General features: G+C 45.7%; 1 protein-coding gene across 2 annotated transcripts in view; it reads right to left on the bottom strand.

Annotated features, from left to right (window-relative positions):
- Nucleotides 1–15,028, bottom strand: part of TNFRSF9 (TNF receptor superfamily member 9) — a 124,305-nt gene that overhangs the window by 104,301 nt on the left and 4,976 nt on the right. For both annotated transcript variants that reach the window (XM_069610927.1, XM_069610926.1), the window contains exon 2: nt 5,438–5,697. In XM_069610927.1, the coding sequence (XP_069467028.1) occupies nt 5,438–5,549 (112 nt within the window). In that variant the 5' untranslated portion in view covers nt 5,550–5,697. The remainder of the gene's footprint in view (nt 1–5,437; nt 5,698–15,028) is intronic.

Raw genomic sequence — 15,028 nt, 5'->3', positions numbered from 1 at the left:
ATGTTCGCACGGAAGACGGGTGAGCGTGGAATATTGAAAGAGTGGCACTATACCAGAAGACTCGAGGTAGAGCGAAGACCCCGGAGAGATCACAAACGGAAACCGAAAGAGACTACGGAGCAGGTGAAGAAAGAGAACCAGAAGGAGACGACAGAGAGAGGGTGGAAACCGAGGTCGAACCGGAAGCACTGGGTGCAGATCCCGATCAGGAGCCACAGGAGAATTGCACCAGAACTGATGATCGGCCCAGAAGAGTACACAGAAGACCGGTGAGATACAATGACTATGTTTTACAGTGATTTCGCTGTGCATTGAAAAAGGGAGATGTGTAGAGATATCGCGAGAGCCTGCGCTCTCGCGAGATCTCGCGGCGGACCCAAGCTCCGCCCCCGCGCACTTCGCGCGCACTACGGGACGAGCGGAGGACGCAATAAGGTGCGTCCTGACTAGCCCTCCTGTTACGGGGCCCGCTCCTCATTAATCTTGGACACGGACTTTAAGGCCACATCCTCCAAGCCATCCTAGGCCCGTTGGCCCTGTTATCGCGGCACGCGTGTTGCGTGCATTCTACATGAAACCTATGGGAGAATAAATACAACGTTACAAGCCCAGAGACTCTTGTCTTCATTATAAGCATTTTACTACAGCAGGCTTGAGTGCGAACATACAGGAAGAGCTACGTAATGGAGCTGCTTTCTTAGCCGGGGAGCGGAGTCACCCTGGTCTCGCCCTCTATTTTAAACTCCTCTGTGGTCGGAAGTTGTCAAAAGCTGAGCTGAGTTCCTGTTTCCACCACGGAGGTTAATGAAATCTACTTTCAAAAGTGGGCTGCCTGCACAGAATCAGAATTGAGAAAACATGTCCTTTGGCTTTGAGAGTTCTCCAAGTTAGAAACATTGTAGGCAATGTCCATTCCCCGTGACCTTTGAGGGAGGTGTAGACCGTGGGAGTCTGTTGCCTCAGTACTTCAAGACATCTGCACGCGAGTATGTGACGTGGGAGTGCTCACAGAACGCGTGTGGGCGCCAAACGTCATCTAGGCACCTACAGTGAGGTGGCATGACACTGCTTCGAACCCGGGCAACGTAACCAGGGCGGTTTGGCCTTTCAGAAGATAGAGTAGAGGTTTTACGCGTCCTTGGGTGGGGGAATGTCACACCAGGCTTGGGTTGCGTTGAGTGGGCACTGTGAAAAGGCAAATGATTGCAGATTTTTCAAGCCATGTCGTTAAAAACAAGGGTTACATGTCTTTATAACGACACATGTTATGTAGAATGCACTTATAACAAACGTTTTATAACGACATAACATAACAAATTATTATAATTATTTTTGGAGGTTCCCACCCCTTAAAACCCACCCAACCATTTCCCCACAAGATTTAACCCTTTATACCCCGCTCCACATACATTTGCGTTATGTTCTTCGTTCTAAAATATTCGTTATATGTGCATTATACATTAACATCCTGATTCATGGAATTATTTGTGCGTAAAAAACGCACATTCGCGCGCCTTTCTGCCCGAAAATCCCTGTGTAAGGTCTGGGGATTTTCGGGAAGAATGGCGCACTTGTGCGTTTTACGCGCAAATAATTCCATGAATCAGGGTGTAAATGTTTGTTATAAAGACTGTATACCAAAACAAGTAAGATTCTGAACAAGAAAAAGGAAGAACTTGGCATCACTTTATAATAAGGTGCAGCAACAATGAATGAATGCATGAATGGATGATTGCATAACTAAAAGGTTTAAAGAGCCGTCGCCCATTCAAAAAATGAAAAGCAAACAAAATCGCCAATTTTAAATTTGCATCTGTAAAAAGCATTACATGTCATATATATGTAAACAGCTGCTTTACAAACAGTAAAAGCAAATAAGTCTACCGTACCAATAAATCATTAGCCTCTACAAAGGTAGATGTTTGACTCACTAGATGAATTAAGATCAGGTTCAGCTTCTAAACCTGCCACTATAAAATCACAAGAATATGTGACGGTATAGATACCTACTTTGACACAAAAAAGTTCTGAACATTTGGAAGGACCCATGTACTGCTGCACCTCTCATGGATGAGGACTTTTTATCCTCATGCTAGGTGAAAGCTGTCTAACCTGTTTAGTCAGTTAATCATAATTTACTTTAAGTCGTGAAGAAGTTCCATTTGCAATTTCAAAAGCCAAAGCCTCTGGCACACCAACAGATCTGAAGAATGCAAAGCCTCTGGCTCACCAGCAGATCTGAAGAATGCAAAGCCTCTGGCTCACCAGCAGATCTAAAGAATGCAAAGCCTCTGGCCCACCAGCAGATCTGAAGAATGCAAAGCCCCTGGCTCACCAGCAGATCTGATCTGAAGAATGCAAAGCCCCTGGCTCACCAGCAGATCTGAAGAATGCAAATCATCTGGCTCCCCAGCAGATCTGAAGAATGCAACGCCTCTGGCTCCCCAGCAGATCTGAAGAATGCAAAGCCTCTGGCTCCCCAGCAGATCTGAAGAATGCAAAGCATCTGGCTCCCCAACAGATCTGAAGAATGCAAAGTCTCTGGCTCCCCAGCAGATCTGAAGAATGCAAAGCCTCTGGCTCACCAGCAGATCTAAAGAATGCAAAGCCTCTGGCTCACCAGCAGATCTGAAGAATGCAAAGCCTCTGGCTCACCAACAGATCTGAAGAATGCAAAGCATCTGGCGCCCCAGCAGATCTGAGGAATGCAAAGCATCTGGCTCCCCAGCAGATCTGAAGAATGCAAAGCCTCTGGCTCCCCAGCAGATCTGAAGAATGCAAAGCCTCTGGTTCCCCAGCAGATCTGAAGAATGCAAAGCCTCTGGCTCCCCAACAGATCTGAAGAATGCAAAGCCTCTGGTTCCCCAGCAGATCTGAAGAATGCAAAGCCTCTGGCTCACCAGCAGATCTAAAGAATGCAAAGCCTCTGGCTCACCAGCAGATCTGAAGAATGCAAAGCCTCTGGCTCACCAACAGATCTGAAGAATGCAAAGCATCTGGCGCCCCAGCAGATCTGAAGAATGCAAAGCATCTGGCTCCCCAGCAGATCTGGAGAATGCAAAGCCTCTGGCTCCCCAGCAGATCTGATCTGAAGAATGCAAAGCCTCTGGCTCACCAGCAGATCTGAAGAATGCAAAGCCTCTGGCTCAACAGCAGATCTGATCTGAAGAATGCAAAGCCTCTGGCTCACCAGCAGATCCGAAGAATGCAAAGCCTCTGGCTCACCAGCAGATCTGATCTGAAGAATGCAAAGCCTCTGGCTCACCAGCAGATCTGATCTGAAGAATGCAAAGCCTCTGGCTCACCAGCAGATCTGATCTGAAGAATGCAGAGCCTCTGGCTCACCAGCAGATCTGATCTGTAGAAGCCTCTCAAGACTATCATCTCAGTTACTGAAAATGAGTTCCTAGATATTTGTAATTACTCCCTACATTCTGGGTCTGTTCCTTCTACGTGATAAAAGCTGGCGTGCTGCCCCTATCGAAAAAGAACTCTGCTGGAAACGGAACCTAGTTTAGGATCAGTTTGAAGGCCTCTGTCCTCGATCAAAATTCTTAAAACAATTGCTATGTCCAGAATTCAGACTCGTGTGGAGATTTAGCAAGCACAAGACGCAAGCCAAGCAGAAGTTAGATCCGGCCCTGGCATACAAACAGAGATTGTTTCCATGATGGATGCAATCTAGCTGGTAAGATTGTTAACGCATGTGTAGTTTTTATGTGTGCCACGCTTGGCAACCTAAATCACGAATTAGCACTTAAAATCAGGTGAAATTCCTCTACCAATAAAAAGGAGCATTTGATAATATATGCCTAAACAAGTATTTGGGATTTAGCTGACATAAGCAACTAAAGCCCGTTTTGAACGAGTGAAAAAGTCCAGGTATTCATGAAGTGATATGAATCTCTAGATCCGCACGAGGCTTCTGACCAAGTCAGGTCAAAAAACCTAAAGAGGATCGTGAATGTGGATCAGACTATTTGCTGTGGTGCTGCGGTTGGAAACAGCGTTTGAAATGCTGAAACAGACTATTTTCCACTGATTTGAGGAATTGGATATCAAGGAAAGGGCATTTGGGTGCATTCAGTCTATCCTCAAGAGGTAAAACACAAGGTATATCTTTGTCATCTGCCTTTTAAAAGTCACAAAATGACTTGTGCACACCAGGGTATCTCCATCAATCTCTGCTTCTTTAATAAACAGGTCTGCTTACAAGTAGAGGACTTTTAATTAAAAAGTTGAATTCTTGACAAATACTATTTTCTGAATTAGAGAGAGGGTTAGATTACCAGCAACATGTGGCTACCACGCTGAACTTGTCCTGTGATGTAGAAGCAGCTGGTTGCAGGAATACATTAGGGCAGTGCTCATGTTCCCCAAGCAAGGGATTAGAGAGTGGATGTTGGATTCCTAGGGCATTGGCGCTTTGTACACAGTTAGTAGGATTTTTAGAAAGTTCATATGTTGTGTTGGATCAGCGTTTGTTGAAAAAGGTAGTCCACTTGTTATGGATTTGTGCCATTAGGTCTTTATTATCACTGTGGGTGCCGACACGTGTTTAGACCACGCAGGGGTCTTTATCAAGGCAAGTCGTGATTAATCTTGGACATTGAGTTGGTGGGGCGTGTTGCCAGAATTAGTTCAGTGCACTGTATAGTGCTTCTTCAAGGCAGAGTGCCTCAGTCGTATGTATTTACCGGTCGGTGATCAGTCTGATCATCGGACTGATTAAATTTAGCAGTCAGTGATCAGTCCGATGATCGGACTGATCACTGACCGGTAAATACATCACGACTTGCCTTGATAAATACCCCAGAGTGGTCGAAACACGTAGGAATCCAAGTGCCATAGGAATCCAACATTCACACACTAGTTTTTGAAAGTTGTCTGTTGACCAAATCTGACAAACCTGACTGCTTTTAAGAAAGTTATGCCAAGAAATTCTTTAAATTGTGTCACTTATATCTGTGCTTGCGTTTGCCTTTGTTGGGATATTTATAAAGGTTTAAAGTATGTGAGCCTTAGGTTGGGTATGGCAAATGACATCTCGACATACATCCCAGATGCTGAGACAGTCCACTTTATTCTTATGTTGTTGGTTCAACTACACAAAGAGATAGATATGTGCAAAACATACGCTTAATCCATTATTAATTTACATTTCTTAGACTTCCCAAAATAATACTGACAATGCTAACTGAATTGGTTCTTTCCACTAATAACAGGTGTTACCATTACCACACTCCATGGCAATGATTTGGTCAACTTCACAAGGATGACGCGATGAGTCGACGTTCCTGGATGATTGTTTGTGGCATTCAAGGTACAAATAAATGTATCTCAACAGCGGGTGCCTCCATCTTTACAGCCATATTTTACAAGACTTTACATGTCCACAGTTCTAGAAAGTTTAATATTTAAAGGTCACAAGTCTTACCTGCAGAGCAGGTCACAGTAGCCTTGTCCCGGCAGCTTACATTTGCATTGGACATTGACCCCAAAGCCAAAAGCAACATGACCACGCCACTAATGTCACAGGAAGGTGCCATGTTTTGATTGGCTCTGAGTATCTTCGAGGTTGAGGGGACAGGTTGGCGTTGTGGCTCCACAGAGCCTGCCCGCGATTAAGAACCAGGAAGAACGTTCTGCTGGGCTTCAATGCGCTACACTACAGATATCCTGCTTTTATCATTTCACCTACAAGAGATAAAAGATGGAAAAGAAGGAAAGAAGTCATATACATATGCACAATATTGTGACAAACAAGAAATGTTTAGCAACTAGAACACCCTGTTAAATTACAGTATGTCTCATTCAGGGGTCTACCATCGTTGATGCTCTAGATATTTTGTACTACCACTCCCATCAGCCCTAGCCAGCGCAGTCGAAAGAGATGGCTCCTGGGAGTTGAAGTCCACAAACTTTCGTCCAATCAAGGGCTCATACTTCTTCAAGCTAAGTGCCCCCATTGCACAATCAAGACATGAATTATGTTTATAGGGCCACAATGGACCCCCCCCCCTGCTGCCACTCAGCTGGTGGCGTCTTAGGTAGCTGCTTGCATTGGCTTATTATAGCAGCTGCACATGGCATGCCTCTCTTGCATGCAATCTGTATGCTGCCCGGTGGTAAATGACAGGGAAGGAGCTTTGACCAGTCCAGAGACACGGGCTTCCCGGAAATGGGCTAAGCCGATCTTGGTAGGGGTTGGCATGGTGGTGGCAAGTACTTCCATTCATGAGTCTCCTGGGCGGTGCCTGCGGTATTTTCTTAACAGAGTGTTGAACTATTTCAGAGATTAAAGAAGCGGGTTGTTCGATACAAGAAGTGCAACCTCGCCCACCGCGATGAACATTTTGTGAAAATGTCACAATCCGAGGTAGCATTTAAAAATTCAAATCAAGATCGCCCGCACAAAGATGGAGGCAAAGTTTGAGAGCCCAAAAACGAATGGCGCCTGACCATGCCAAGGTGTCGGGGTATACATTCACTACGTCAGTGCGTGTTGCCTTATTTGGTTGGTGCACCCTAGAATCTACATGCAAGAGTAAATCGAGTATAAAGCATTCCACTGGCTCACAACATTTCTGGTCATTTACTGGAGATCTGAGAGACATTTAATACATTGTAGATATGGGACCCAGCCAGCCAGCGATGTTCCCTCGCGTGGCGGATTCTTGGATGATTTTCTGTATAGAACGCTTAGCAAATGCAATCGTAACTTTAGGGAACGAACGCACCTTTGGGTTAAAGCAGTAAGCAAAGATACCAGTGTTGGGTAAAGGATATATCAGTAGGCACCGTTTCAATTAATTTGGTTAGTCTATTTATGTGCCCTCATACCCAGTTAAGGATATTTTTTTTAACTGCACCAGAGTTCTGTAAAAGAAATGGCACATGTAAAACAGGTGAGTTGTTATACAATGCCTATTGAGCCACCGAGGAACTGCTAGATTCGGTTGTAACTGCACTATTATTTATTTTTATTTATTTATTCGGTGTCATAGTTTAAAACACACAAAAAAAGAAAACTGTGTAACTGCACATTCTAAACCCAGTGCTTTAAACACTAGCCAACACCACCTGCCAGTAGGCTAGGGCGCCGTTTCTACCCCACACCTGCTGTTATAAGTCTAGCCCTCGTGCCACTAGACCACATGTCCAGTCATTAGCCCGCACCTCCTATCATTAGTCTAGCCCTCCTGCCACTACAGCATACTTCTTACTAATATCCCACTCCAACTACTGCTACTAGACCACAGCCATTGCCATTAGACATCGTATCCCATCCTTGGAACACATGTCCTGCCGCTACAGCCCACCCCCTCCAATTAGATTAGACTTGCTGCCAGGAGACCGCATTTCCTGCCATTACACCATACCTCCTGCCAAAAGTCCAAACCACGGATGTGAGCCCACAAAACCCGTCAGTTGATCATTTCTCCAGCCACTAAAGCACATCTCCTGGGCCACATAATGAGTAAACATGATCTACGGGCATTGGTTGGGGTCTTGTGGCAGAAGGTCTACTGCAGCCTGTTTTGACATGCCAGCAGGCAAGATTGTGCATTGGAATTTGAGGTCACTGCAAGGCATGAACCCCTTGTTTTCAGTATTTAAAAGTGAAATACTTTTCTGCAGTACAGCATGCTTATTAATACATAGGGAATATAAAAGCGGTGATGGCTGGAAGTTTTAGATTTAATCTTAACCTCTGGCATCACTCTGGGCTGCCCTCCAGACCATCGTTCTTCGCCTGCCAAGCCATTACAGAAAGGGGAAAGACCATATACAAATCAGGCTTGGTCCCATCCCAAAGGGGTAGTCCAGCCCGAACTGCTATGTCACATCCCTTCTGCTCGAGATTACAAGCATCCCCAGACATGTTTCAGCCTCGTTGGGCGTCATCAGTGAGGAGTAGCTTGGGTCTCTTTTGCATAAAAAAGGCAAATCAAAGAAACTATCGTTTATTGTTTTTTTTTTTGCGCATAGCAGGGTAAGACTAGGGCATACAATTGGCTCTGGCATCAATGAAATACTGGCCCACAGTCACAAACTGGCAATTGATTCCTTTTTTGTTGGTACTCGAAGGGGAATGTTTTGGGTGGAAATGTGTTGCAAATTGTGCATTTTAAAGAAAATGTGTTCAGTAACACTGTTCAATACTGCTAGCTGCACAGTGAAGTCATTCATCCACAGGAGCAGAGCCAGCCTCAGAATTTTGGAGGGGGGGTGGCTGGATGGCAGTTTTGAAAGCTGGTAGCAAGTGAGCATTAAAACAATTGCGCTGTTGGCCTACCCTCCATTCTCTGAGCCCGAGGAAGCTGAATAGATATTATGCCTTCCTTTGGCCCATTATTTCACCCCAACTCACAGACTATTTAGATAAAGTAACGCAAATGATTGGAGGCCTGGGCCATCTGAAAACCGAGCCCAGCAGTTAAGCCTTTAGCTGACGTAGTCCTACTGCATGGACCAAGTTCAATAGTTTCTCTGTGTTTGGTTAGTTCCTTTGTGAAACCAAGGCCATTGCAGAGAGATTAGCAAGAAACAAGGAAGCAATGTTATCCACAACCAGAGATCCGTTTCCTTTGTCTCTGTGGGCAGACGCGTCCTAATCTGTTGTCTGCAACATGCACGCAACATGGTCAGACTGTGTTGAAGGAAATAACAGCCAGGCCCCTCTATCTCAGCCATCAGGCTCACGCTGGGAAACAAAAAGAGCGTAGGACCTGTGGCGCGTTGGAGGAAAGAGTCAGACACGCTGAGGACATGATTCAATATCTTAAAGTAGAAGGCCAAACACTCCCTATTACTAAAGGGAATACCCTTCTTGTCTAGAGAAACTAAACAGCGCTCGTCGGTTGTCAGGAAGGCCAAAGTAACAATGTGCTCTGTCAAAATCCACATGACCCAACCACTATATTTAGCTAACTAAAATAGCCCAAGAGAACGCCTTATCTTCGCCTTGTCTTTTCTTCTCTTCTAATAGGCTTTTTATTTACAGTCTCTGCTCATTGGTACAGATATTTCTGGATATCATATCCTGGGAAAGTCTCTCAGATCAACTCTTGTAGTTGTTCAAGAAAATTCTTTGATTTTGTACTTTCTGTTGTCCCATATTAAGAATATCTTTGCTACATAGATATACTTTCTCACATTCTTCATCACTTGTAGACTCTTTCCTGTCTTTCCATTCAGGCTTTCCTGAGGTGGGTTTATCTTGACCGTGTTTTAGCATTCTTCGTCTAACTTCTGTGTCTTACAGTGTCTATTCTGTTATCTTATTCATTCAAGAGTTTAATATCCTGTTTCTCATTACATGTTTCCATGTTACACTTTCTCCAGTTTTCAATTCTGAGGTCGAAGGGTTTTTTTCCTTCCTCCCATGGAACTTGTTTACAGTGTCTGCTTGTTCCCCATCTGGGTTGTTTAAACCCCTCTTTTATTGTTTTTTCAGTTCTCTTCTTAACTGGTTTCTCTTCATAGTATAACCGTCTTTCCTGACCAGGTTTTTCATTACTTGCTTATAATTCCAATTACACAGTCTTAGCTCTACTTTCTCATCCTTAGGACTGGTACGAGTTATATTAGCCCTCTTCCCTGAGCCCATTATTTGTTATTTCTTTACAACTCCAATTACACAGTCTTAGATGTACACCCTTAAGACTGGGACGAGTTTCTTCTGTTCTCCTGATTCCCCTGGTACCTCTTTTTTTGCCAGGGATGTTGGTGGGGCTAGGCTCTCACTCGGGTGTTCTATCTCGTTCTTCTTGCTCATCAGCTTCCCATTCCCGGTACCTGATCGGGTTACTGCTCGGCACTCACGCTGGCAGTCGGACGCTATCCACGCTTCTCTTACTGGCGATCTTGGCATCGTTGTTTGGGTGCCCTGTCCAGCACACTGCACTTGTGGTCACGCCAACACCGGATAGCTCGCATCTGCACAAGCCGGGTCTCCTCTGACTTCTACTGTCCTTCTCTGCCTCAATGAAAGTCGCAGGCTCTGCGACTTGCCTTTGCTCCACATTTACAATTCGTAATGATAATGATGTCAGCGAGGCCTTCCCCTGCGCACCAGGCTCTCCTCTTTCTCACCTGCTAGTCCCAAGTTAATTATATGTCTCTTGTTAAAGAGACATCTACCTTTTCTTTTACAAATGGGTTTCTTTTTGCATTGCCTTCAGCCAACGGTAAAGATACCATATTATTAGTTCCAACAGGTAGTCCAAAGTATGTGGCTATGTAGACGTCTAGGGAGTTCCTCCCAGGAATGGGATTCCTTGCCCACAAAAGGGGGAGTCTCTCAGAGTGAGGTCCAACTTGGACCTTGGCTTGCTCATGTAACTCTGAGGTATGGACCTTGGCTTGCTCATGTAACTCTGGTGTATGGATCTTGCTCGTGTAACTCTGTTGTATGGATCTTGCTCGTGTAACTCTGTTGTATGGACCTTACTCGTGTAACTCTGGTGTATTGACCTTGGCTTGCTCATGTAACTCTGGGGTATGGACCTTGGCTTGCTCATGTAACTCTGTTGTATGGACCTTGCTCGTGTAACTCTGTTGTATGGACCTTGCTCGTGTAACTCTGTTGTATGGACCTTGCTCGTGTAACTCTGGTGTATGGACTTTGGCTTGCTCATGTAACTCTGCTGTATGGACCATGGCTTGCTCATGTAACGCTGCTGTATGGATCTTGGCTTGCTCATGTAACTCTGGTGTATGGACCTCGGCTTGCTCATGTAACTCTGCTGTATGGATCTTGGCTTGCTCATGTAACTCTGGTGTATGGACCTCGGCTTGCTCATGTAACTCTGGTGAATGGACCTTGCTCGTGTAACTCTGTTGTATGGACCTTGCTCGTGTAACTCTGTTGTATGGACCTTGCTTGTGTAACTCTGGTGTATGGACCTTGGCTTGCTCATGTAACTCTGGGGTATGGACCTTAGCTTGCTCATGTAACTCTGGTGTATGGACCTTGCTCGTGTAACTCTGTTGTATGGACCTTGCTTGTGTAACTCTGTTGTATGGACCTTGCTCGTGTAACTCTGGTGTATGGACCTTGGCTTGCTTATGTAACTCTGGTGTATGGACCATGGCTTGCTCATGTAACGCTGGTGTATGGATCTTGGCTTGCTCATGTAACTCTGGTGTATGGACCTCGGCTTGCTCATGTAACTCTGGCGTATGGACCATGGCTTGCTTATGTAACGATGGTGTATGGATCTTGGCTTGCTCATGTAACTCTGGTGTATGGACCTCGGCTTGCTCATGTAACTCTGGTGTATGGACCTCGGCTTGCTCATGTAACTCTGGTGTATGGACCTTGGCTGCTCATGTAACTCTGGTGTATAGACCTTGCTCATGTAACTCTGGTCTATGGACCTCGGCTTGCTCATGTAACTCTGGTGTATGGACCTCGGCTTACTCATGTAACTCTGGTGTATGGACCTCGGCTTGCTCATGTAACTCTGGTGTATGGACCTCGGCTTGCTCATGTAACTCTGGTGTATGGGCCTCGGCTTGCTCATGTAACTCTGGTGTATGGACCTTGGCTGTTCATGTAACTCTGGTGTATGGACTTCGGCTTGCTCATGTAACTCTTGTGTATGGACCTTGGCTGCTCATGTAACTCTGGTCTATGGACCATGCTCATGTAACTCTGGTGTATGTACCTTGGTCATGTAACTCTGGTGTATGGACCTTGGCTGCTCATATAACTCTGGTGTATGGACTTCGGCTTGCTCATGTAAGTCTGGTGTATGGACCTTGGCTGCTCATGTAACTCTGGTGTATGGACCTTGCTCATGTAACTCTGGTCTATGGACCTTGCTCATGTAACTCTGGTGTATGGACCTTGCTCGTGTAACTCTGTTGTATGGACCTTGCTCGTGTAACTCTGTTGTATGGACCTTGCTCGTGTAACTCTGGTTTATGGACCTTGGCTTGCTCATGTAACTCTGGGGTATGGACCTTAGCTTGCTCATGTAACTCTGGTGTATGGACCTTGCTCGTGTAACTCTGTTGTATGGACCTTGCTTGTGTAACTCTGTTGTATGGACCTTGCTCGTGTAACTCTGGTGTATGGACCTTCGCTTGCTCATGTAACTCTGGTGTATGGACCATGGCTTGCTCATGTAACGCTGGTGTATGGATCTTGGCTTGCTCATGTAACTCTGGTCTATGGACCTCGGCTTGCTCATGTAACTCTGCTGTATGGACCATGGCTTGCTCATGTAACGCTGGTGTATGGATCTTGGCTTGCTCATGTAACTCTGGTGTATGGACCTCGGCTTGCTCATGTAACTCTGGTGTATGGACCTCGGCTTGCTCATGTAACTCTGGTGTATGGACCTTGGCTGCTCATGTAACTCTGGTGTATGGACCTTGCTCATGTAACTCTGGTCTATGGACCTTGGCTTGCTCATGTAACTCTGGTGTATGGACCTCGGCTTACTCATGTAACTCTGGTGTATGGACCTCGGCTTGCTCATGTAACTCTGGTGTATGGACCTCGGCTTGCTCATGTAACTCTGGTGTATGGGCCTCGGCTTGCTCATGTAACTCTGGTGTATGGACCTTGGCTGTTCATGTAACTCTGGTGTATGGACTTCGGCTTGCTCATGTAACTCTTGTGTATGGACCTTGGCTGCTCATGTAACTCTGGTCTATGGACCATGCTCATGTAACTCTGGTGTATGTACCTTGGTCATGTAACTCTGGTGTATGGACCTTGGCTGCTCATGTAACTCTGGTGTATGGACTTCGGCTTGCTCATGTAAGTCTGGTGTATGGACCTTGGCTGCTCATGTAACTCTGGTGTATGGACCTTGCTCATGTAACTCTGGTCTATGGACATTGCTCATGTAACTCTGGTGTATGTACCTTGCTTATGTAACTCTGGTGTATGGACCTTTCTCATGCTGGTTAATCGGAGTTCTCCATTTTGGCAGGCGTGGCCGTACATTTGTCATGTAGATGGACACGTTTCTGTGTCCTGCATATGCATTGTGCAGCCTCCCTCGTCACCGCCTTTGCTCAGTTCTGTCCTGAGGTTATTCTAGACCGGAAGTACCCTCACTATGGATGTGTAATGCTGTCTCAGAAATGTTGTTCATTGCCCCCTTTCCAGCCAGGATGGACCAGCGCAGGGAATTTCAAGAGAGTCACTGTGCTTGTGTTTATTGCTGCCCGGGCACATTTTTAAGTTATAGGTGGTGAGTGTGGGCGATGGGTGTGGGGGTCACCATAGATTCTCGGATTGTTTACATTTATTTCATTTAGGGGGGCACATGTGTCTTGCCCTGCCTCCCATCCCATAAAAAGGCCTGGGGAAATCGAAAACTGCAATTCCAGAATGCAAAAACAAGTATTGGCAAACCCGACAGTTTTGCTTTTTGTGTAGGCACCGACATTTTCAAGAGACTGCCTTAATGGCACAATCTGGTCTTAAAATGGCAACAGCTGGCACAGGGTGCTAGTACACGGGCATATTCTGGCAGTGTCTGGCAAATGTGTATCTAATACATATACAAGAGCAAAAACAGTTGACTTTATCACTGATTGTTTTTTAACAGGAATTCAGTCCAGGGAACAGATACAGAAACACACATACAGCTTATAAATCAAGTGGTTGAAACTTCACATGGTTAATACAATTATATCACCCCAGGAGCTCAATTAATGATGACACTATGCCATTACCTTTCAGATGACTGCTTAGAAATAAAAATGACATACCCTTAAAAGCACAGAGCTATCACAATGAGATCCCCGGGATGTGTGTTTTGGGTAGGGTTGGGCAGTTAGTGGGTGGGAATACCCGTGGAGAGTAGCGTTGTCCTGGACGGTTAATGGTAGGTAAAAGCAAAACATCACCCACATGTTTTGTGTCCCTCCTCACATTCCATCACTCCCCTCTTTTTACTTCCGCCTCCTTATAGCCAAAACAAAGATAGTGTGAGCTCAATCGTGTATGCTGCTATCTATTCAAAAGAGGAGAAAGCACAGCGTGCATTTAGAACACACCTTAGACTTTGTGTGCCTGGCTGCATTTAGAAGACCTCTGCTGCCATGTGGCCAAGAGAATCTCCCATGACTCCCAGGTTGGCCAGGGGGTGCGCGAGGCTGTTCAAAAATAGAGTTTGGTGACTGCTTTCAGTAGAAAATATAAAACGATATGACATCTGGGGAGGGGGGCTGGCAACACTATTTCTACTGGGGGGGTGGGTGGAAGGGGACTCGACAGCAATATTTTGACTCCAGGGGGGCTCAGCATAAATAACTTTGAATAGCACTGCTTTATGGCAACCTGATGGTTCTAGGTCAAAGGATCGACAGTAAAAGGGTTGAGAGGTCAAGGGATTGACACCAAAAGGTCGACAGGTCAAAGGATCGATTTTTTTTTTCACTTTTTTTTTTTTCTTTGAGGTGGGTTGCCCCCTTTTTTGCTAAAAATCACTTTTTTTTCCCTAAACGAAACCCCCAAAAAAATATATATAATTTTTAAAAAAATCGATCCTTTGACCTGTCGACCCTTTGGTGTCGATCCTTTGACCTGTCGACCCTTTGGATTCGATCCTTTGACTAGACACCCAACCTGATGTGAGCTATGGTTGAATGCTTGGCTCTCTCGAAAATACCAATGAAATAAAACGTGTGTGGGCGCAAAGATCTTCACGTGCCCTCATCCTGGCACAGCGCAGCATGTTCAAAGGGGCCCAAGCAGTGCGCCTTTGCCGAAGGGCATCATTCGCGCCACGCACCGTCCATCCCCACAGCCCGGTGTTAGCCATTTCCTGCACAGTGCGGCCGCCCTGGGCCCAGCGTTAAGTCCCCTCCTCTTCATCTTGAAAACATGTCTGACCGCTTGCCAAAGACAACCTTGACCCCCACGCTGTCCCATTAAGGAGGAGGATGGCCAGCTGCCTGCAGCCCATTTCAGGAAATGCTCCCCTAAATGCGACTCAGTAAGGAACGCTTAGATTGTGCTCGCACCACACACCGCCACTGGATTGGCTCTTCATAC

This window comes from Ambystoma mexicanum, chromosome 8 (assembly GCF_040938575.1).
Source record: "Ambystoma mexicanum isolate Mex_15411 chromosome 8, UKY_AmexF1_1, whole genome shotgun sequence".
NCBI lineage: Eukaryota > Metazoa > Chordata > Amphibia > Caudata > Ambystomatidae > Ambystoma > Ambystoma mexicanum.
Note: the sequence above shows the minus strand (reverse complement) of the source record. Positions and strands in the feature narration are given on the sequence as shown.